Source organism: Antechinus flavipes, chromosome 1 (assembly GCF_016432865.1).
Source record: "Antechinus flavipes isolate AdamAnt ecotype Samford, QLD, Australia chromosome 1, AdamAnt_v2, whole genome shotgun sequence".
In the NCBI taxonomy this organism is placed as follows: Eukaryota; Metazoa; Chordata; class Mammalia; order Dasyuromorphia; family Dasyuridae; genus Antechinus; species Antechinus flavipes.
The window spans coordinates 21656715-21681860 of NC_067398.1; the positions used below are offsets into that span (position 1 = coordinate 21656715).

At 38.4% G+C, this 25146-nt stretch overlaps 1 protein-coding gene across 3 annotated transcripts in view; it reads left to right on the forward strand.

Moving 5' to 3' along the window:
* Window positions 1–25146, forward strand: part of PTPRG (protein tyrosine phosphatase receptor type G) — a 786314-nt gene that overhangs the window by 698739 nt on the left and 62429 nt on the right. For 2 of the 3 annotated variants that reach the window (XM_051980013.1, XM_051980023.1), the window contains exons 14-15: window positions 331–417; window positions 16113–16204. In XM_051980013.1, coding sequence (XP_051835973.1) covers window positions 331–417; window positions 16113–16204 — 179 coding nt within the window. The remainder of the gene's footprint in view (window positions 1–330; window positions 418–16112; window positions 16205–25146) is intronic. The other variant, XM_051980032.1, reaches the window with a different exon arrangement.

A 25146-nucleotide genomic window follows, 5' to 3' on the forward strand; every position in this document is an offset into this window, starting at 1 on the left:
GTTCTACTCAATTCAATCTACATTTATTAAATGCAAATACAGGCATGTTCATTAAAAGAAAAGTCTTTCTTCTATTCTGGGATGAAGAGATCTAATCACAGACTATAGCTAAAGTGCCCTCGGAGCATATATTCCCTTTCATGTTCTCTGGTTTAGCATAAAATAAAACCCAAAGCTTGTATTTAATAGTCTTTTATAAAAGGAGGCACAATGATGGGACATGGGGCATGTTTATGGCATAAAGGGAGGGGATCACGTGAAGCAGAACTCTGGGAACCAATTGAAAATCCTGTTTTCTATACCTTTTCTCTTTTGTTTTTGTTTGTTTAGAGGGTGTAACAAAATAAAGTCCAAGGGCTCTCCCAGACGTTTCCGTGAAGTGCCTTCTTCTGGGGAGAGAGGAGAGAAGGGGAGCAGGTGAGGGCAGTAAAGCTCAGGTGGGGAGTTTCGATCTCCGGGATGGGCTTGTTGAATTCATTTTGTTTGTTTGTTGCAATGCCGTGTGGCTGAACCTCCTGAACAGCTCCATGCTACACAGAATGCTGGTTTCCCGTTCTCAGAGAGAACAGGAGTTCCCGGCAGCTTTAAAATAACTGAGATCTATCTGATATTCTGCCCTATTACTGCTGATTTCAATGAATGCATTTCTTCCAACCCCTTTTTTGGGGGGAAGGGGGATCAAGGGGGAAGGCATGAATTGGGGATGGGGTGTTTGCATCCTGTTCTTTCCAAGTTTCAGGTGTTTGCATGTCTTAGAAGTTTTCCTTAATCAAAATGATGCATGCGTAAAGCTTTACCCTAGGAGAAAATCTCAAATGAATCTCTCTGAATGACATTAGCTAATAATTAGAGGGGAGAGGTGAATGAAATAGAGTCAGAAGTGAAGAGATTGACCAAATGATGATATTGCATCTGTTTTCAAAGCAGGGAATGAAATTTGGGATTAAGCAGATGTCCTGGCTAAAATGACTGTAGTCAATCAACAAGCATTTGTTAGAAGTCAGGTTAGGCACTGGAGGAATGATGAAAAAAGGGAGGAAGAAAGAAGGGAGGGAGGGAGAAAGAAGGAAAGAGAGAAAAAAGGAAGGAAGGATGGTTAGAAGAAAGGAAGAAAGGAAGAAAAAAGGATGAATGGTAGGAAGGAAGGAAGGAAGGAAGGAAGGAAGGAAGGAAGGAAGGAAGGAAGGAAAGAAGGAAGGAAGGAAAGAAGAAAGGAAGGAAGGAAGGAAGGAGGGAAGGAAGGAAGGAAGAAAGGAAGGAAGGAAGGAAGGAAAAGAAAAAAAGAAAGAATATAAAAAGAAAGAGAAATAGCCCCTACCTTCAAGGAGCTTACATTCTATCTTGATACCAACCTGGATGTTCATTAGAAAAAAAATTTTTATCATCCTAGAATGCTCCAGTCATCTCACATAGTTGATCTGAACAGCACAATTAAGAGATTTAAAAAGAAAGGTTTATCACAGATGACCTTAGACAAATGCTATTTCTTATTAAAAAGTTATATTAGCTCATTAGGTTATATTATGATAGGATAAAGTCAGACTTGAAGAATTTCTCTTAGCATTTTACATAGGTCATAGCACAATTTATCTTTAAATCAGAGCAAAACTTTTTCTTTGATTGGCTCAAGTAGTTAGAAGGTATTCTGTGGAAGCTAAAAATTAATGCATAAGTAAAGGACCAATTTTCTTTCAAATGCTGCATATAATGGTTTCCTCATAAGACAATGAAAAGGAAAAGCCATTTCAGAGCAGAATGTAATTATCTCCCCTAAAAACTCTTTTATTTTTTGAGGATTCATTCACAAATCCCATTTCAGAATTCCAAAAGCAAATCTCAAATGCTATTCCTTGAATAACACAATCTCAGGGCTAGAAAGCACCTCTCTGGCCTTCTAATTGCCTAAAGATCTTCTCTGTGGCATCTTCCATAATTGCTTTCATCCATCTTTTGCTTAAACAGAAATATGGAAGCTCACCACCTCCCAAGACAGTCAGTTCCTTTCCACTTTGGGATGGTTCCAAGTAGTCAGAACTCTTGCCTTTGCCTCCTTACAATTTCCACCCATCACATTTGACCCTCTAGGACCAAAGAGAATAATTCCTCTTCTTTGCAATAGCCCAAGTATTCAAGGGAATTAATGTGGAAACAGTCTTTTTGCATAGCATTGACTATTTCTTTAACAGCCTCTTAGAAAAAGAAGATTGCATTTCAGTTTTAAACTTCTTAGAAAGCCAAACAAAATTTCTATAAGGTGAGAATTCTAAATGTCTTCCAGTGCTATGATTTTGAGTCTTTGGTTGCAAATTAGAAACTAGTCAGTAGAAAACCTGAAAGTTCCCTTTCAATCCTATGTCCTCTGTCTTGTGTTAGGATCAGAAGCCAAAAGGGGTATTTTTGCAAATGAGCAAACTGAAACCCAGAGAGGTCATTACTAAGTAGAACAGTTCTGACCCTAGCCCAGACCTTTTAGCTTAACATCCAATATTCTTTCCAATATGTCTTCAGATCTGTCTCTTTTTATCGCACGGGCTCAAGTCCATGTAGGTATCTGCTGAGTGACCATGTTAGGTGTTAGTGCTACAAAGACAAGGTCAAAAGCAAACCTGCCGTAGCAAAAATTGTCACTAGAGAATACCACATGTACACAGTTTAAGTCAATACCATATCATTTCAGGAGTGACCAAGCACTAACATTGAAGAGGATCGGGATCAGCTTTCCATAAAAGAGACCATTTCCTGTGTAGACATGCAGGTGGATGATGGAAAGTGGGATTTGGGGCATAGCAGGGATTTTAATCCTAGATCTTCCTGATTGCAGATCCAACAACACATACCCAAGACAGAAATGTGTCCATTGAAGCAGCTTGTATTTAGACTTTAACAGTGAGAGGTCACCAGTACCTCAGTAGCTAGTATATATTACTGTTTAATAATGTTTCTCTTTTTCTAGACAAGACATTTTTGGTTTAAACAGTATTTCACTGGCTAGTTCCTAGTAGGGAATTCTCTACACCAACACAAATGGGCACCTGACCCGAAACATATAGTCTTAGAGATGCCCAGGGAATTGAGGTGCCAAGTGATTTAATCAGGTCACACAGACAGTATGTGTCAGAGTTAAGACTTCAATCCAGATCTTTCTGGCTATGAGGCTGCCTCTCTCTCCATTACACAATCCTGTTACTCAAATGGTCCTTAAATAGAATTAAAGTGTGGTTTATAGTCAACCATCTTGGGCAACACTTATGGGTCTGACAGATGATGAGTAACTTATGAATGAAAGACTCAGAATAAATTATGTTTATCTTCCTTGTCCTTCCACCCAATTTGTAGTAAATAAGTTGAAACGTCCCTTCCTTCACCATTATCATTCAATGGAGTTTTACATAGCTAATTCTAAAACAGCTGGCAAAACCCAGTGGAGATTCCCCAAAGCAAAATCTTTTATCCTCTCGATGTATTCAGTCCAGATGCTCACCATATTTCCAGCTAAACACAAATAAAGGAACAGCTCCTCTATCTCAATGCCTCCAAAGCTACAACCTCCTCCACCCCTTAACAGCTGGAAGCTTTGGGAAGTACAGGAAACACCCACCTCTCCTTGCCAAGTCGAATATAAAACTCTGAGCAGTTGAACAACTGTAGCCTTGTCAAGGAGATGCTTTATGAAGTGGCCTTTGGACTGTTATCTTTCAGAAAGTGTAGCTGTAGCTTTGATCTTCCAAACTGTCTGTTGGAATTTCCGAGGCAGCTTAATGTGGAGCAGGAGGAGATTCTGTTCTCTCGGGAGCTCTTAGGGGAAGAGGGAGGTGCATCATTTGTTGGTATTTCGGGGGGAGGAACGATAACGGCAGGTAATTTGTGTCTCCCAGGATAGCTCTTGCCTTTGGACTCTGGCTTCCTTCTCCCTACAGTAATAAGCAACGGATGAAATATTCTACCAATTTGAAACATAGAAATATCTGAATTTGTTTTTTCTCCCAGGTTCAAGTGCATAGTTCTCTCCTTTCCCTCGCCTCATTTGTCTTAAACCTGGGGCTGCTTCTTTACAAGCTAAAGACAGGTCATAGGAGGAGTCCAGCTCTTAACTCAAGTATGGATCTGTATATTATCTTTACATAAGTAGAAAAAAAGGATACATAGGAAGAGTTTTGTAGAACATCTTATTTTAAATGTCCTCCCTAATTAAGTGAAGTCTTCAGTGAATCAATCCCCTTATTTCATGAATCATAGTCCCTTTGATCAATTTCCTGTGAAAAACCGCTATGTAGAGGTTAAAGTGTTTTAAGAGTTTTAAAGTCTCAGTCCCATGGCTTGTTTTTTAAGCTGAAACACATGACTGAAGGAAAATCAGGCACGTGACTGTTATTGCTTCATCTGTATTGAACAAAGCACTTATTCATAGGATCATAGATTTAGCTTGAGAAGGGATTGGAGAGGCAATCTGGTCGAACCCCCTCTCTTTGCAGTTGAGAAAATGGAGACCCTAAGAGTTAATAGACTGACCGGAGTCAACAAGTTACAAATGACAGAGATGATATCTCAGTCCTGTTCTTCCTCTGGCTTCTTTCACATCCCATGATACAGCACTGTTCCAACTAATTACCTACTGCATGAAGTTACAGATCGGAGGGAAAAATAACACATGAGTCTTCCCCTCACTGAATTTTCATCTGGTCCAGCAATGGATACTGTGTTTGAATACAAATGTACATATGTGGACACAGATCATTCCCATTTCTTTAGCTGTGTGATCTTGCTGGAGGTACGCCCTCCCACCATGCAGCTGACAACTCATTCATTTCTTCTCAACACGTATAATTCTTGTTGTTCTTCCATAAATCCTCTAGCCAGTGTGAAAAGACACTGTCCATGGATCTTTAACATTATGTGGATATGAGTATGGCTTTGCTACCTCAATCTTACAATGCAGGCAGTTACCTTTCTTTTTTGAACCATACATTTCCTCTGTAGGTATCCCTTATGCTGCCCTCCAGGATGGGTCTATGATCCAATGGAACCAGCCTCTCTGCTGTTCCTTGCACAATCTTCTTATTGACTCTGGCCCTTTTCACTGGCTGTCCCTTATGCCTCTCTAGAAGAATAATCTCCTAGATTCCCTGTTTAAGCTAAAAATTCTACCTTATATGAGAGGCATTTTCCAATGCCCATAATGCAAGTGCCTTCTCTCTGTGATTGTCTCTGTTTATCCTACACACACACACACACACACACACACACACACACACACTCACTCACACACTCACACATATTGTTTGCATGGTGTCTCCCCCATTAGACTGAGAAAACAAAGTCTATTCTTTGCCTTTTTTTGTCTACCCAGCACTTAACACAATGCCTGACACATAGTAAGCACTTAATAAAATGCTTGATTTGTTGTTATTGAATATAACACTCCTTGAACACCAGCTGTCTTTGGTAATATGCTTCAGCCCATTTGTATACTCTCTTTGTCTCCCCTATGCCCTTCCGTTTTCTCACAAATTAAATTCTTTGGAAATGATGTTCCCAGATTCATAGTGATGTGGTATGACCAGAAAAATATCAGTAATAAAAAAAAAATCAGGTTTTTCTTTTAGAGATTAAATGGAGATGTTTCAAAGGAGTGTCATGACTTCTCCCAAATGCTGGCTTCCCTTTAGTCATAGGACCACAGATCTTTAGAAACCCAAAAGGATCTTTAGAAACCAGTGAGACCAAATCCCTTGTTTTACAAATAAGGGAACCAAGGCCCTAGAAGTTAAGCACTGAGTCTCACAGCTAGGAAGTATCAGAGATAGTCCTATCCCAGGTCTTCCAACTCCAATACCTTTTCCACTAATTCAGTCTTGCACAAGCCTGTGGTTCACTACAATAGCTAAGTTCTAGATATCAGCAGACCTGACTCAATGGTCTATTGGAACCCAACAGGCATTGATCCCCGACCTGGTTTTTCCAGTGTGGATTCTTGAATCCTTAAGAGCCTCATGCATCTCATTAAGGAGGCTTTGTTTGGAGACAGTAAGCACACCTCCGTGATCCTGGGTTCTGCCAACAATGGCGTCTGGAGGACCTCATCCCCTCTATACACTAATATTAATATTGCAAAAGTAAACATGACAAGTGCAGGAGAATGAATGGATAAAATGAGGAATAAGTAAGTGAAGCATTTATTCAGTATTCCTATGTGTCAGATACTGGGAACTTGTAGCAAACGGGGCAATATTGCCCTCAAGAAACTTAAATTCTGACTTGAGGAAGCTAGAAATAGGAAATGAGTCCCAGTTTGGAAATAGCTGGGAAGCGACATGGAGGTTTAGTTGCAGGTATATAAAAAGAAGATGAAAAATATAGAGAAAGCTCACCTATCACTGCCTCAGATGTAGAATCCATGATCAGGTACAAGGGCAGTGAGGAGGATGACTTATGGGTAGTTAGCATGGTCTACCAAAGACAACATGCAAGAAGGATTTCAAGGAAGGAAAGGTCATTTGTGAGTGGGTGCTGGAGTGGGGAGGAGTGTGGCTGAATGAGAGCAGGTTCTGTAGAGAAGATGGCATTTGAGCTGGGCTCTTTATCTCTTTATGAATCAAGTATTTTTATTTATTCATATTTATTATATTTCTATTATGTATACTTGTTTATGTTATATACAATGTATTATATATAATATGTAAATATATATTATATTTATTAAACACTTACTATATGCTATAGTATAAAAAAAGCAGAAAACACATGGAAAGTTGCAGGAAAAGCAGAAAGTAAAGGAAAGCAAAAAATACACTAAGAGCTTTAGTTTAGTTTGTTGTTGTTGTTTTTCCAACTCAGCCCCTCGCATTGTAATTCAGCCTCCATACTGTGTTTCTAAATCACACTGACATTTTCATCTTTCCATTTGTAAGTGGCTAATATTAATACACAGTTTACTACAGCAAATCCACTTAGGAGAATAAATATTAATGAAATCACTGTGTGCGAGGACACGTGTAGAAATGGGTTTGTTAAAGAGTACACTATTGTAAACTTAAATGAGGGCAGTATATAAATCAGTTAAGACGGTTTAATTAATATTCATTGGCACCCCCATCCAACTGCCCATTTCTGGCCTGCAATTAGAATTCCGAGACCCACTTTGTTAGCAAACTAGTTATTGGCCCAGTGTGGTTGCAGAACAATGGGGCTTAATTTGAAGTCGAAGGCTCGTGGCTACTCATTTCCATACATCAACATGGAGTTCCTGTGTTGGGCCAAGAATAGCGAGGGGCTGCCTCATCTGGAGAGCGTGCCGTGCATTGTCACGGTAACTGAGCACAGACCGCGTGTGTGTGTTTTGTAACAGACAAGAGAGTCAATTAAACACAGGAGATTGTCATATGTGTTGGTGGTGGTACGTGTTTTTGTGGTGAGGGAAGGGAGTGGAAGTGACAGTTTATTGATACAAGTTGACGTTGACTACATCATGAACAAAAGCTGTTCCCAGTGCATGTACTTAGCTTTCATAAGTTACATTTTTTCAGCTTAAAAAGAAAGAAAAAAAAAAAAAAAGATGAGAATCATAGCATGTGAACACTGGTAACTGTTGCAAACCAGATTTTACCTAGATCTGTATCTCCTCTTTTCACAAAGAGGAAACAAAAGTCTTGGGAAGGCAAATGAGTTGGCCAACATCACACAGCTGGGTAGCCTCAGAGTGGAGAATAAAAATGCTACTTACACTCCATTAAGATATCTTTTATTATAGAAAAGATTTCTCTATTTTCAATCAATAAACTAGAATTTTTAAAGCACCTTTGGTGATATAAATCAATCAGTGAGCATTTAAGTGCCTGCTGTGTGCCCGAGCATTGTGCTAAGCGCCAGAGCTACAAATCAGTCTATAAGAATTTATTAATTGTTTAGGTGCCAGTTACTGAAGCTAACCAGCATAGTGAAGAGAGTACCGGGACTAAAATCAGGAAGACTCATCTTCCTGGATTCAAATCAGATTTCAGACACTTAATATCGGGTAAACCTGGGCAAGTCACTTAACCCTGTTTGCCTCAGTTTCCTTATCTGTCAGTGAGCTGGAGAAGGTGATAGCAAATCACTTTAGAATCTCAGCAAAGAAAACCCCGGAAGAGATCATAAAGAGTTGGGCACACTAAAATGACTGAAAAACAATAACTATGTGTCAGTCTGCTAAGTATTGGAAATATAAAATCAATCAGCAAGCTTTTATTAAGTATTTACTATATGCCAGTCACTAAGGCTACTAAAATATGAAAAAAAAAAAAAAAACAACAGTCTCCTTCTTGAAATAGATTATAGGGTAGGGGGAAAATGTATTCACATTTTATACACATATAAAAAATATGCAAAACAAATACAAGATTTGGGAGGTTACTAGCAACTGGGGGATAAAGAAAGGTCTCGTGGAAGAGGTGGCATTTGGGATAATGCAACAGAACAATCATTAATATTTAAGTTCACACTCAGTCCTGTCAGATCGGTGCTTTTGTTCTCCTCAGTTTACAGATGAGGAACAAGAAACATTAAATCCCTTGCAAAAAAGGTCACAAAGGTAGTGTGTGGCAGAAGGGTGATTTGAATCCAGTTCTGCTGATTCCAAAACTTATATTCTTTCTCCACTGAGCCTCTGGACTCGGTAGCCACTAAGAGTGAATAAAAGGCATTGAAATGTCCATGACTTAAATTCTAAAAGATCTAGGTCTTGAATACCAGTATTCAGCTTCTGGAGATTGAAAAGTTGAATGGGGCTTCAGAAAGTTCCGACTAATCTGAAAGTCTGGAAGAGGCTGCCTCCCAAATGTCAGCCAGCTTTGGGCCTGGAGTTCCTCTGGCTCTCGGTCTCCAAGAATGACTGAGTTGGGTTTTTGCAAAGTCTTTGATATATTTTCCACAACCAACTCAACTCTCTGCCTTCTGGTGCTTCCTCTTTTTCTGGACTAGTGGAAAGGCTTTTACTTGGGTTTGTTGCCCAAACGTTACTGCCTTGCAGCCTTTCAAAATTATCTTTCCCCAGTGACTGTTGGGGTTAATTAAGTGGCAGAAGGCAAACCAGTATTTTGCTTCTCCTAAAGGGCTGCTGGAGAGTTTTATTTTATTTTGTTTTCTGAACTCTGAAACAATTGCATATCACAAGCTCAGAGAGGGGGCACAGCACATACTGTGACTTGGGCTGAGAAACAAGGGAAGGCAACGAAGGTAGGCTAGTAGTAACAAGCCTTGGCCTAGTCTTGGATCAAGGAAAAGAAATTTTAGTTGGTGGGTATTATCAATAGATTTACACATACATACATGTATATATACAAAAACATGTGTAATGTTATATTTTTATATATTTATATGTAAATAAATATGTGTGTATTATATGTATATGCATGTATATATTTTTATATGTATATGTGTATATGAGCGTGAGATTATAGATACCTTTTTTTTGTTGTTTTTGAGGCAACTGGACTTAAGTGACTTTCCCAGAGTCACACAACTAGAAATTATTAAGTGTCTGAAATCAGATTTGAACTCAGATCTTCTTGACTTTAGAGCTAGTGCTCTATCCTCTGTGCCACCTAGCTGCCCCATAAATACCCTTTTAAAAGATTTGTTGCAATCTTTTGATTTTGCATCGCCTACATTTCTCATAGAATCTCTGCCCCACCCCACATCTAGAGAGCATTCTTTAGAACATTAATTTTTAATATATATATTTGATAACTACATGTCAATATCATTTGTTTATTTTATAATCTTCATTTTACTTCATTCATTTAACAACCTGAGAAGGGATTTATAGTCTTCACCAAACAGCCCAAGGGATCCATGGGCACAAGAAAAGGCTAAGAAGTCCTGCCTTAGAACAAAGAATAACTGGGCCGGAGGGTCATCAAAATCAGCCAACTTATTGAAAAGGTCTGACATCATATGCAGTGTCTCACACCCATGGTTCTCCACCTCTGTGGAGTTCTATCTTTTTTAAAAATAGGAGAGTATAAAGGAAAGGTGAGATATAAGTAAAATGGGTTTTAAAGATTGTTTTAACTTTGTTCCCTGGGGAAATAGAAAAAAGAGAGAGAGAGAGAATGAGGATAAAGTATAATATAGCCTCTGAGGTCCTTCTTAGCGTTGGATCTTTAATCCCATGAAATATGAACTGTGTGTTAGTCAATGAACTTTGATTTATCCAATTAAAAATAACAATGTTAGGGACTCATGTCAGCCTCTTTTTTCCTTATATAAGCAAACTAACATGCAAAAGAGTCTTCGAAGGCTGATGGTTTTCTGTGGATAGGTTCCCCTTTTGCTGCCAAAGATCACAATTCCACTATACTTAGATAGAATTTCTTGAGGAGTTCTGACCAAAAGAACTGATTTCCAGAGGTGAGAGGTCTTCTGGTGATGAGCTTCTCTGAATTTGCCCATTCTGGTTTTATTGCCATTATGATAACTCATCACCAGCACCATCTTGAAAGTCTCCTAGCTCAATGGGATTGGCCTGATCCCAAATTCCTTCAGCAGAATCTTGGAAAGCCCAGGTCATATCTCTTCCATGATGAAACATCTCGAGTAGGATTTCATTTGAATTGTAGAAAATGCCATTTTTGAAAATAGCTGTATTTCCTAATTCTTATTTTTTATTCATTGAATCTTAGATTTAGATCTGGAAAGAATCCTAATCATTTTGAGATGAGGTCACTCAGGCTAAAGAGATTAATTCATTGGTCTTGGATCTTATGGTTTATATCTGAGGTAGGATTGGGGTTGAGATATTTCTGATTCACATATGAAGTCTTATCTACTGTCCTATACAGTTCTAGATTCTAGAACCACTTCCATCCAGAAAAGGGTGTTCAAATAGAGTTTGATGAGAGCTGCAGAATTCTGTTCCTAGTTACTTATTACAAATGAAGATAGCTCCAAGCTCTCTTTATTCTTCTCAATTGTAAAATATCAGTCAGTTAATTAATAAATGCTTATTAAGCACCTGCAATGTGCAGGGGACTCAATGATAAAAGTGCTAAAAGTTCCTTTCCGGAAGGAGTATGCAATCTAGCTGGAAAAAACACATGTCCACTGTCTGACATATATAAAATAGAAACAGGGCGATTTGGGAACAAATGGTTGCAGCTGTGGGGAAGGAAGGAAAAAGGAAGAGATTAGGAAACTACTCAAGCAGGCTGTACTTGAGCTGTACCTTCAAAGAAACCACAAATTCTAAGAAATGAAGGTAAAGAAGAAATACTGCAGTCATAGGAGACGTCCAGTACAAAAGTACAGAGGTAGAAGATGAGGAGTCATGTATGATGAGTAGCAGTTAGGAGTTAAGTTTTACTGGACCATAGTCTTTCTCTTCTTGCCTACAGTTTGAAGTTTATACTCCAAGCTATAACTGAGATGAAATTATAATAACTTCCACCTGGATCATATTTTGCCGCTTACAAAGCACTTTCTTAAAAAAAAAATAGTATTTTATTTTTAGTCTTCAACATTCAAACATGAACTTTGATTTATCCAATTAAAAATAAACTCAGTGTTAGGGATTCACGTCAGCCTCTTTTTACCTTGTACAAGCAAACTGTCATTCAAAAGAAGACTCTTCAAAGACTGGCGGTTTAACAAAACCTTGTGTTCCAAATTTTTCTCCCTTTCTTTCCTCTTCCCTGCTCCCCAAGAAAGCAAGGAAGCCAATGAAGGTTAAACATGTGCAGTTCTTCTAAACGTATTTTCATATTTGTCATGCTGCACAAATCAAAAGGGGAAAAAACACAAGAAAGAAAAAAGAGCAAGTAAATAAACAACAACAAAAAGGTGAAATACCATGCTTTGATTCACATTCAGTGTCTATAGTTCTCTCTCTGGATGCGGATGGCACACAAAGCACTTTCTTCACAACAACCCTATTAGGTCAGGCTCAAATGTAGGATTTAGATGGTGCATCAGCCTGATACTAAGGCTCAAATGTAGGATTTAGGTGGTGCATCAGCCTGGACTCAAAAAGACTCATCTTGTGAATTTAAATCTGACCTCAGACATTTCTTTCAAGTCATTTCACTCAATTTGCCTCAGTTTCCTTATCCATAAAATGAGCAGAAGGAAATGGCAAATCCCTCCTGTTTTTTTACCAAGAAAACCCCAAATGGGATTATGAAGAGTTGAATATGAATGGAAAATAGATACTAAATTTCAAAAGTAATATTTGAATCCAAATCCACTCGCACTTCTTCCCCTGCATCCTTCTGCCTCTTGGTATGTTCCACTTACTTTTCTTTAAGTGAAAATCATGAAAATTTGTAGAAGTTGTATATATATCTTAGTGCTCAAGGAAGAAACTTTGGAGCTTTGGGACATGTAAAGGATATTTTAGTGATTCATTACAATTTTTAAAATGAAAATCATGTAAAAATGCACCCTGTTCCTCCCCAGTTGTGTATCCAGTCAAATCCTTTTCTCAGAGGAAGGATGTTCGGGTTTCATGTCGCACTAATCTGCATAGCACACCATTCTCTGGGCTCCTGCCCATGTGTGTCAGATGTGTATCTGCTGTCTGGCAATCACATAGTTATTTTGCCCCTGGGAAAAGCCATTAACAAAAGCCTAACACATGAGCTAGAAGGGAATGATTTTTTCCCCCTACAAATGGTTTTCTTTCCAAGATGACTGAGCTATCGCTTCGCAAAGTTGTGAACTGTCAGACAGATATTTGGAATATGTAGTTTGACCTTTCCCAGATGTGGACATAACTGAACTAGCCCCTAAGTGAAAAATGGGTGCAAGACATTCATCCTTAGTACAGGGGTTGTATTTTCAAAGTCTTAGAGGTAGAAGTCAGGAAGTTATGGCTCCATTTGGAAAAGACTGACTTCCTCTAGCAGCAGGAATTTATTTGGGGGACCCAGCAAAGACAACTTTGGCTAGCTGGGAGCCAGAACACCCCAAGTCCTCTGGAGCAGGATTTCCTTAGCACTGATGCCCCAACTAATGGTCTGAGCTGTGTGAATTTCAGAGTTTCTTTAACAGATAAATTCTATCTTGAATCTTGTTTTAAGCTTCCAAAACACTCTGAGAATGGGAGAGGGCAGGAGATATTATCTTCTATGTTGAAGAAAACTCAATTCAAATTAGAAAGTGTCTGTATTCTTCAGATGCCTCAGGCAATCTAGTATCAATCAGCAAGTGTTTATTGAATGCCTACTATGTGCCAACCACTGGAGATAGGTAATAAATGAATCAATCCTTCCCTGCAAGGAGTTTACAGTCTCCTGTCAGGGAAGCATCACATAAGTTCTTGTTTTTTCAAAGCCAAGTTCAGATTTTCGTGGGATTTCTAAGAAATTTACTGTGAGGGCTTGTTTCATATCCATTGCAAGTAATTATAGATTGTTGTTTCTACACTAGAATAGGGAAAACAAGAAGGATATATATAAGGATACAAAGAATAAGTTCAAATAATGACAAAGTAGTCACACACAAGATCTGGATTTCCTCGGTGCCATTCTGGCTTGGGTATTGTCCTGGGTGCTGGGGATACAGATAGATGAAATGCTCATTTCTCTCAAGTTCTTCATCGTGGCTGATGGGGAAACCACATAAACATCGAGAAACAAAGGAAACCTTGATTCCATTTACATGGGATGTCTGATGAATTTTCTCAGTAGGAGGTTGTTAAAACATCAAAGGCCATTTGACGTGTTTCATATTCATAAGTATTTTTCCTTCTAGGCTTAATCAATGTTCTGCACACAGTATCCAAAATAATCAGTCAATAAGGACTCGGAAATGCCTACTGTGGACACGTGCTACAATTATGCAAAGCTCTAATTGGATTTTTTGGCCTTGTGATTCCATAGCTTGAGAGAGCTCCCAATAAAGACGCTGGTTCTCAGTGCAGATGAGCACTCACTCTCTAACTTAGAGTCTGAAAGAATTGCAGATGGTGGACAACTAGATGGTGTAGGAGGATCTGAGTTGAATCTGGGCTCAGACACTTAACCCTTCCTACCTGTGCGACCCTAGATAAGTCACTTAACCCCAACTGCCTTATACATATATATATATTTTTTAAGCAGTTGCATTTGGGCATTGGGAGATAAGGTGAGGTCTTGGTTCCCATGGCCATGTGTCAGAAGTTGGATGTGAATTCATGTTGTCTTGGCTCCAACACTATCCACTGTGACCCATGGAGCATCCAAAGCCCAAAATAAAACAATTCCTGCCCTCAAGAAACTTAAATTCTCTCTTTTACAAAGAGGCAAGATTTTTCTTTTTAAGAAAAAAAAATGACAGATGGTTCTCAGAGAACCTGATTTTTTCTTCCCTTCCCAGTCTGGAAGAATAGTTTAGGGCTTCTTTGTCAGGCAGGTGTCAGGCATGTTTGGCATGCCAAATCACCCCTAATGGGCTCCCTGGCAGGAGAGGCTCTTTCCCCATAGTGCTTAACTGTGAGATTGGTTAAGGACACTCTCTGAAAATAGTCTTTGCTTTAAAAGAAAGAATGGGGGGGGGGGAACCTCCCACTGTGAAAGACGATCTTTTCTGATTGCATGCTGTTCTGCTAGTCCTATAGAAAGCTGAGCTCACATAACCTGCATGACTGCCGGGGCTCTTAGGCCCCACAGAGACCCGCTGGAAGCTAAAGAAGCTGTTTGATTTTTTTTTTTCATTTTCCATCTTCTGATTTCAGAGCATCAGGATATGTATGAAGTGCCAAACAGGGAAATTCAGGTTACTTTTGATCCTCTCAAGAAATTTCCCTAAAAAGAAAAGGGAAAAAAAAAAAAAAAAAGAAGCAGGAAAGTTTGTTCGTGATGACTCTTGGGGCTATGGCCCTAATAAAAGCAAAGTTTTTGAGACTAAATTCATCCTGAATGAACTGAATACTCATGACCCAAGGACCTGCTAGGTGCACACTGCCACATGCATCATCCAGGGGACCTCAGGAGGGCATTCTCTCTGGAAGGCTCTGGCTATTGTTCTGAGGCCCCTGACTACGGCTCAGGGACCCTTCCCAATCCACAATAGCCACTCACAGGGAGGGAGGCTCATTAAATATTCACTTGGTGCTCCCAGCAGCTCATTAAGGCAGCGATGGGCAGTGACGCGGATGCTGGAAAGCCCAGTCCCAGGCAGCATCGGTGAGCACAGGCTTCTTGGAACTCTCCAAGCTTTTCGGTTCAGTGCCTGTACTAGGATGACCAGTGCTTGCTCTCTGCTTTGCCTTACATACAGGTAAAAAACCCCCAAAGAAGCTAAACCAGCAGATGGGCAGCTGGCACTCAGGCAGATCTAAGCTCTTAATAGAGATAGGGCCAGTCTGTCTAGCCTTTTTATTGTTGGTTGTAGTTGGCTGGCTTCTCCCTTGGTGAGTTTTTAGCACCTATTTGAATCTTTCTATAGCGCTGGGGGCCCCTAGCTTTTGAGCAGGAGGGATGAGTGAGAGCTATCGCTCTATTTGAGGGCAGTTTGGGGAGCTTTGGGGATAAGACTTCTAACACAGGATCTTAAAGTTAAATCCACAGGAGTATCTTTATCTTCTCTCCTCTTCTCCATTTATGCAGTAGGATTTTTATCCATGGCAGGGGTATGTGTGTGAGGGGGGTGAGAGACAGAGAGAAGCAAGAGAGAGAGACACACACACACACACACACACACACATACAGAGAGAGAGAGAGAAATGGAAGGGAGGAAGGGAGGGAAGGAGGAAAGAAGAGAAGGAGGAAGGAAGGAAGGAAGGAAGGAAGGAAGGAAGAGAAGAAAAGAAGGAAGAAAGGAGAGAAAGGAGAAAACGGGAAGAAAGAGAGAATCTTTTACCTTCTCTAAAACAGGCTATTTAAATTTTCCTCTTTAATAAGCAGCTTGGCTACTGTAACAGCTAAAAATGCATGTTTTCTCTGGATAAATAAGATTTTTTTTTCCCTGAAAGGCTAAAAGATGGGCATTATTAAAAGCCATTGGTTTCCCCCTCCTAATTTAAATTGTTTATCAGATGATATGTAAAACTAGAGGAAAAATATTTCCTAGAAGATAAAGAAAATAGAGGAAGCAGTCTCAACTTCCCTTTTCCCCTCACAGGATTTCACAGTTTGTATATTTTTCTTTTACCTTAACAGAAAGTGTTTCCAAACGGCTCATTTCTATGTGGAAGATAGCAGCTCCCCCCGTGTGGTCCCCAATGAGAGCATTCCTATCATCCCTATTCCAGGTAAGTCGGGCCTCTCTCTTTCCAATGTTTAGGTTTTTTTCAGTGTCAGTGATGATCTTCCGTGGTGTGTTCCTGCCTTGACAAAATATTGTCTATTAGGTAAGCTTTATGAGCTTGTCTTACCTGGACTGCTCTTCCCTCAGGACAGTTTAATGAAATCAAATCATAATGTCAGTAATCTCAGCCCACTCCATATCTGCAATGTAATTGGACTCCCTTAAACTGAACAAAAAGGTAGAGCTCGTTATTAGCTCTGGATTCAGGAATGAAGGGAGAAATGATAGAAAAACAAAAAGGTAAAGTCTTTAACTCATCTCATTATGATGTGGCTAAGTTTATTTATAATTCTTTCTGGTGTGGAAAAGTACTGAATATATAGTCAGAGGATTTGAGTTCAAATCCCAGCTCTGTGTAAGGAAGTCACTCAATTTTTTCTGTACCTCTGTTTCTTCAGATGTAAATGTAGATGATCTTGAAAGTCCCTTCCAGGTCTAAAGCTATGATCATATGATCCATTAATTTAAAAGTAATTAATAGATCTCAAGGGGGAAATGTTGGCTCTTGGACCATCTGTCACTAATTCCTAGGAAGGATAGAATGCATGTTTTAGCCATCTTGGATGAAGTCAAATCAAATGAAATAGTGTTTGCAGAAATCTCTACAAACCTTAAAATACCATATAAATGGCTCTTATAATATATAATTAGTAGAATATACAATTATATTAACTGTATGTTGCAATTAATACAAGGTTAATATAATTGAGAGCTAGGTGCAGTGGATAGAATGCAGGGCCTGGAGTGAAATCTCACACACTTCCAAACTGTGTGACCCTGAGCAAGTCACTTAACCCTACCTGCCTCAGTTTCCTCATCTGTAAAATGAACAGGAGAAATAAATGGTAAACCACTCCAGTATCTCTGCCAAGAAAATGGGGTCATGGAAAGTCAGGCACAACTGAAGTGACTGAACAACAACTATTAATATAATCATGAAAATATTAACAGTTTATGTTCAGAGTGTTTACAATAAGAAAAACCGTTTCTTTAAGCAAATCATTCTACCTTCTTAAACTGCAATTTGCTTTTCAATAAAATGAAGAAATTGGTTTATGAGTTCTCTCCCAGGATAAAAGCTGATCTTATGTGAAGGCAGGTAGGTAATTACAATGAAGGAAGGAAGGAAGGAAGGAAGGAAAGGAGAGAGGGAGGAATGAAGGGAAGGAGGGAGAGAGGGGGAGAGAGAAGGAAAAAAGGAGGGAGGAGGAACTAAGACTCCCAGCAACTGAATGGATTGCCCATGATCAGCTCACCTAGTATCAAAGTTGGTAGAGTGAGCTCAATGCTTTTTCTACCTCTGCATGCTACCCAAGAAAAGAAAAATGATATATTAAATTAGGGGATCCTAGAGGGAAGGTTAGCCAAATTTAATCCTTTTTATACTATTTTAAAAACAAGAAATGGCCCAAGAGGCAGGACCAAATATTTAGATATTGCTCCCACCATTCTCCTGTGCAGGTCAAGTTCTGAAACTGCTTGCTGTGAGTACATTGTGCTGGCTCAAGCTGCAATAGCTTCAGAAATTTTAGTAGAATTGAAATGTGAGGTGCTTTTCTGGTTCCTTTAAACTTGGATGTCAATCAGCTTTCCCAGATGTTCTTAAAGTACAATAACATTTCAGTGTTTTCAAAGTTGTCAACACTCTTAATAGGCACAAAATCCATAAAAACCTTTTATAGAGGTGGTTTGGGAGGATATACATACTACAGACCAAGGGTGTCAAACTCAAATACAAACAGGGGCCACTGAATATAAAAAAACATCCCTTTGGGTTACATGTTGATTTAGCGCTAGAATATAACATTGTCAGTGTTTTGTTATATGTATAGTATATTTATTTATAAGTATAGTATATTTCTTTTTTTCAGTATATCTCCCAATTACATTTTAATCTAGTTCAGCCCCCACTCAGGAGAGCTCTCTGTGTTTGACACCTTTAATATAGACTGTTGTAACAGGCTTTTGTTTTATCCAGCTGTGTCTGAAGAGTACATTCAAATACATTCATTTGTATGAAAATGTCACTCTGTAAAGAAGTCATAAATCTGCCGCCTCGATCCATTTTTTTGTCACTAAAATTTGGTATTGAATCAGCATGAGTGACAGACATCTGTCATTGACCACATTAACCTTTGGTCATTTTCTTAGCTGTGAAGCATCATCCATGTAAGTAGTGTTTGGGTTTTTCCCCTCAGTTTTCTTTCCCACATCATCCCTGTAATTAATCTGATCCTTCAAATTCAGTAGGAAAAATCCCTCCCTTTTACTATAGCTAAGAGAAAACAGAGAGAATCGTAGCCCCCAAAAAGAGTAAATATTTATTCCAAGGAACCTTTCTGCAGTGAAGATAGTGTCACAGAGCCCCTTCCATGAAATATTTCTTAATATTTGTGATTCTTCTGCCATAACTGCAGGTCACACCTCTCTGCTATTGAAAGATTTTTTTAAAGTTAAATGATAGAATCATTATTTTTTTTTAATTTCATTTCTGCTATTAGAATAAGAATCAGAAGATCTGGTTCCTCTATCTGTGACTTACTGAGCATGTGACCTTGGGCAGTCTTTTGCAAAGTAGAGATAAAAACTATCTTCTCTACTTTTCATGGTGTTGTAAGAAGCAAATAAAAAAAAAAAAAAAGATCAGGTAGGAACTGAAAGGGATCCTAGAAAATAATCTAGTTTTACTCCTTCACTTTATAGATGAGAAAACTAAGGCTCACATGACTTCCCTAAGGTCACACAAATAATAAACATCTGAGACATTTACTGAAGGTTGACTATGTTGAGTTTGATCTTTCTAGTCTGGCTCAGACATTTATCAGGGATATTAAGATTTTTAAAAGCTTTTAAAGTATTATTATTCCCATTTCACAGATGAGAAAATGAAAAATTAGGGGTTAGACAATTAGACAAGATGATTTGGTGACCTCTTCTTTGTAAGATCTTAATAGCATCCTTAGAAAAATAGTTTTGACAATCTTTTCAACAAGATTTTTTTTTCATCTTCATTTTCATCATCAATAATTATCATGAATAATTTCTTCAGTCTTTTCATGAACAAATCTTCCCAGTCCATGCAAAACCATATTAAATGTGGGATAAAGCTTAGTGTCCATGGAAGTTCTCCTTATTTATACCTTTTTTTTCCCATTGAGCCTAAATCCTTCCCAGTCAGTCACAGGTAGTATTTTATGCAGAAGTAATGCTGGATGTTAGTTCTAGTCCCAAGTCTTCCATCAATAAGCCCTGTGACTTTATACAAGTCACTTCCCATTCTGGGCCTCAGATTGCTCATCTATAAAACCTGGGGATTGGGCTATAAATCTACAATCGATCCATAGATACACCTCATTTTGCATAGTAGCAGCTGTGCCGTTGACAAGGGCTCTCAATCATTTTTGTGAATGGAATTTTAAATGTCGCATGGGGAGTTTACTGTTTAAAAGAACCCTGTGGTGAATCCTTTTATAATGACTTGTGATTCCCTAATTTATCTAAATTCAAATTTTCTGCTATTGAGTCAAGTCAACACGGGCACAGTTGTGTAAATAAATTTGCCGTTGACCCTTGACTAGGATATTTTTGAAGGAAGATTGGCATTAAATGACCTTTCTAGTGTCCAAAGAAACCAGCACTAGAGGTTCAGAGCATCTTAAGTTTCTTTTAAAAAATGAATTCTAGAGTCTTGTTTATGTGTTTTTCTTCTGATAATGACATTTATCATGGTTATCCTGGTGTTCTGGATGCTACATTTTTAGAGCCCATTGCTAAAATGAGGAGAATTGATCAAAGAAGGCACCACCCCCCAAAGGATGTCATCTGAGAATCAGGGGAGCTTTTTGTTTTTGTGTTTCTGTCCTCAATGCCCATACAACACCTGGCATATAATTACTTAACAAATGCTTATTGATTGATTGTTGTTCATCGATAAGCCCTATCCTTGACTCCTCAGCATTTTTTGGCTGTTCATTTCTCCTGTCTTAAAAAAATAATGTCACCCCAATAGTTCTAGTCATCTTTATTCTCTTCCTTCTTTTTGAGAAAAGGCACGTCAATCTACTGGTTCATCCAGGAGAAGGAGATAAGAGAGGTCCATGTAGGCAAGATAGATTTGTTTTTAAATTCCTTTAACACAAATTAATACACAGTCAGCTGTGGTGTGTCAGGCTGTGAACAATTAGTTTTACTCTAGACAGATAGAAGGATAAATGTGCACCAGCACGAATTGAATATTGAAACTGAATTGTGACTTTTTTAAACTATTGTAAATAGTTTATCTATTTATGGCCAGTCGCCATGTTGAGTTTTATAGATTCTTATGGAAGAGGCCTAAAATTTAAGGATAACATTTTCATGTTAGTCTATCCTTGCTGATAACAAATGTCTATTTACAGTCAATGAGCATTCATTAAGGTTTATTATGTACCAGACACTCTGGGATGTGCTGGGGAAAAAATAAGAAATAATACAAGATGGTAACCTCAACTATCCTTCTTTAGTGTGCTTCCCCTAAATTAGAATTAGGAAGGATACTTCTTTAGATTTCTAGCCCTTTAGAATTACACATTTATTTAATGTCAGAATTAGATATCCCTTTGACCTGGGTGGATTTTTAAGAAGGTCATTTAAAAAAAAAAAAAAAAACATTCATTGCATCTTTAATCAAAGTGTCATCAACATCATTTGTTTTTATGCTGGCTCCATGATTTGTACAGGTGGGGAACTACTGGTATGGAAAGTCTTTCCACCAATGGAGATAAATCACTGTCTGAAATTTAGATTTCCAGAATTTTCTGGGACATTATGACATTAAAAGCATGGATGAGGTTAAAAAAAAAAAAAAGTACATGTCAAGGGCAATTCTTAAAGCTGGGTCTTCTTCACTTTCACACCAGAATCATGCAATTTTTCTGTCTCTCTCTCCCCCACTGTCTCGCTTGTGTCTCTATTACTGTGTACATATAATTAATATAATATATATTATATATTAATATGTATAACATATATATACATACATACACACATATCTTCATTCATGCATACACATATATATTTTGTACATATATTTATGTATATAAACACATTAGATATTATGTAGCAATCCACAAATAATGTTCATGTTATGAACATTCCTTGATATTTTCAACGTATAAATTTTTTATGAAGACATCTGTCATGTAACATTCTCTTTTTTAAAATCAGAAACAAGTCCCATTCAGAAATCTGTCATAAAATTGTTCTGGCCCTAAAAGTGTAGATAGACCACTTTAAAAAGGCCCCACTTCCCTTGTCACGGTATCATGTGCTTAGAAATGACTTCTTTCTAAAAAGATAAAAAGTTAATTTTCCCAATAAAAAACGATTCTAATAAATATTTAGCTGTTCACTGAAGGACTACAAATCAGCTAGAACTTTCTCTTCTGGTTCTTGGGCACTCAGCAGTTAAAGTGCATTTGACACTTTGAAGGTCACTTCCTTTAGTAGGGTGCCAGGCTGGGGAGGGATCTAAAATGTGAAGTTCCGAACCCTTGAGATTTAACCAACCTGGCTGGCATATTTTATTCATACAGAATGATCTCTAGAGGAGACTCATTGGTCTTTTGACAACTGTCAAGCCCTTTCTTTACTGACTTTATTGTGTCATAAATGAAAAGAGATTTTTATGGCAAGAAATAAAATATCTGTCTTTTGTGTTCTTCCCTGTATTGTGTGAGTTGGGCTAAAGAAAATCTGCTTTTTCTCTCCTAATGGGGGTGCTCATGCCTTCCTTGATGATACATACTCATTTCAGATTTATTAGAAACTTTGATTAAGTCTCTTTCTTGGATGCAAAAATAATAATAATAATAATAATGTTTTACCTTGAAAGAGCCTTGAAATTTCTCTGTCAACTATTATTTGCTTGAAAGGGACATCCAGAAAAAAAGTCTTCTCAATGTGTGATTTACCAAATATTTTAGGCCATTTATTATTGAAGAGTTATATTAATGTGTTTTCCTCCCTTCCCGATTATTTTTGTTTCCTTCATTTGCTCCTCTTTCTCCTCCTGTTCTCTATATGTGAGTTTTTCCTGAAGCATAATCCTTGGCCTTCTCTATGAATAATAATAACAACAATTAATATTAATCAAGTGTGTTAAGGGTTTCAAAGTACTTTTTAAATGTTATCTCATTTGTTCTTCCCAAAAACCCTGTAAGGTAGGTACTATTATCATTCTCATTTTACAGCTGAGGATACTGAGGCTGAGAGATAATGTGTCCTATATTTTATAGCTCATAGCATCTCTTCTCATAATAAGTATCTAAGGTAGGATTCAAACTCAGGAGGAGTTCCTGACTTCCCCTTGCAATCAAAAGTCAGATCTCTTGGATTCCTTCTAGATTGGGTTAGGTGCAAACTTTGTCAAATTTAGGGGGCAGGTCACCTAGAGCTAGAACAGGCAAACGGACCAGAAGGAAAAAAATCCAGGCCTCTAGAGTGCCCTTGGTCTGATGTTATTGGCTACATAAGGATAGTTGTAAATGAAATCTCTTTCTGATTGCACTGTCCCATTCCTTCCTTAAAGTTCTAAATAATATGATGAAGCTTACTTTTCTAGAGCTTATGATTTTGACATTTGTTGTCTTGTCTGGAGACAATTGTAAACCCCCTGTAACCCTCTGTAAAGTGATTAGTGAACCTGTTTTCATCCCTACACGAACACTAAGAATGAGGAAGGAGAAGTGGTTGGTCCATATTCCTAGGATTCTAACTTGAGAACTGGAAGGACCCTAGAAATCGTGAGGTCCATCCCCCCAAGATGAGGAAACTGGGACCCTGAGAGGCTAAAAAACAATCATGAACTACTGAGTATCAGAAGTGAGATTTGAACCCAGCTTCATAGCTTGAGCATTATCAGTAGAGTTAAGCCTTCCTCTGAACCTTCTATGGTTCCTTCCACCAATAATGCTGTTGGTAGTATAGTTCCTAGCAGGCTTGAATTCTACCTTCAAGAGACTATTGCCTTTCCAAGACTCAGTTTCTTCATTTGTAAAATGAGATGTTTGGATTCAATGACTACCCAGATACATCTAAAGCTAAGGTTCAGTCCTACAGTGAGCTTGTATTCCTTAGATCGATCCATCTCACTGTTTGACATGGAATAAATAATTCATAAATACTTTTTGATTGATAGATGATGTATGTAAAACACTTTGCAAACTTTGAAAGCACCATAGAAAAGACAGGACCATTACTGGACACAATTTAACTTTTTCTGTTGACTCATTTGGGGAGGATAATCAGCCTGTGGTTTCATTAATACAGGGAATCCTCAGAAATGAGACGCCCATGATTGATGCAGCTTTGTACCTGTTCTGCAACTTCCCATCTTAAAACTACCAGGGGCACTGGGAGCATGAGCAGCACCCCTGATCACACAGTCACTTTGTGTCAGGATGGTACTTGAACCTGCCTCTTCCCAACACCAAACCCAACTCCCTATCTGCTGTATTCCAGAGCCTCTCGTTAGTGACATCTTTTATTATATTAACAATTAATTGGTTGACATTAATGACACCATTAATTACATTAATCGTACAAGATTTTTTGAGATTTAAAAGGCTTCTTTAAGATTACCTTTCACAATAATAATAACATATATGTAGCACTTACTTGTACCAGGCACTTGATTGAGTGCTTTATAAATATTATCTCATTTGATCTTCAGCATAGATGCTATTATTATCTCTTTTTTATAGATGAGAAACTAAGGCAAATAGGATCAAGGGATGTGCCCATGATCCCACAGGTAGTGAGGGTCTCTATAGATTTGAATTCAGGTTCCCCAGGGCATTATTCATTGCATCACCTAGCTATATCTACAGACTGGTCTTTTTTTGGTTTTTTGGAATGAGATGGATCCCAGCCCAGTTTCCAGACTTGACAACTCTGAACTTACAACCCCACTGCTCACTGAGTAAGGGCAGCTAAGTATTGCAGTGCATAGAGCTTGAAGCCAGGAGACCCTCTGTTCAGTCCTGACTGTATGACCCTGAATTAGTTCCCTAAACTCTCAGAGCTTCAAACTGTTCTCAGAGTCTTATTTGGAGAAATGGGACTGACCTGCAGCAGTTGAAGGCTTCATCACCGGGGAATTTCTTATACCAGTCCTCTTTCCTATCCTTAATAATTTTGTACTCTGAACCTTCAGTATCATTCCTTTGGCAATCTAGAAACTTTTCAGGGAGTTTGTCCCTCTGTGATCTTATTGACGAGACCGCTTTAAACAAATCATGACCCAGCCATTCCAGCATTTCCTGGTGAGTCTCATCTGCACCATTCTGTATATCTGCCCCATCCAATGTCCAGGCAAATTTCCCTTTCTCTTGACATCACATGGCCAACATGTGGCTTGTTTATCTATTCTCTCTCTCCCTCTCCCTCCCTCTCCTTCTCTTTTCCTCTTCCTTCCTCCTCCCTCTCTCTTCTCCTTTCTTCTTGGAAACCAGTTGACTATGTCCTTAAAGCTCTCTCTTCTCTTAGCTTCCATGACACTGCATGTGCTGATTTCTCCTCCTTTTTCTAAAGCCTCTCCTCTCTCTTCTTAACAGTTATTTCTTTTTCTTCTCTTGCCTCCTGTAACTAAGGGGTTTCCTTAAATCACAGGTCATGGGCTTCTCCTTTCTTCTTTCTCCATCCTCTTCCATTAACTGTGGGACACTCAAGTAATCAATAGTCTTCTCCAGCGCCATCTGCTGCTAGTGACTTTCCTTTTAAGGTTGCTATCCACCCACTCTAGATACACCTTGAATGTCTCTAATTATTTGTTTATTATCCTCATTAAAATTATTTTCTTTGCCTTTCTTTATATTCTTAACACAATCACTAAGAGTCCAGCACATA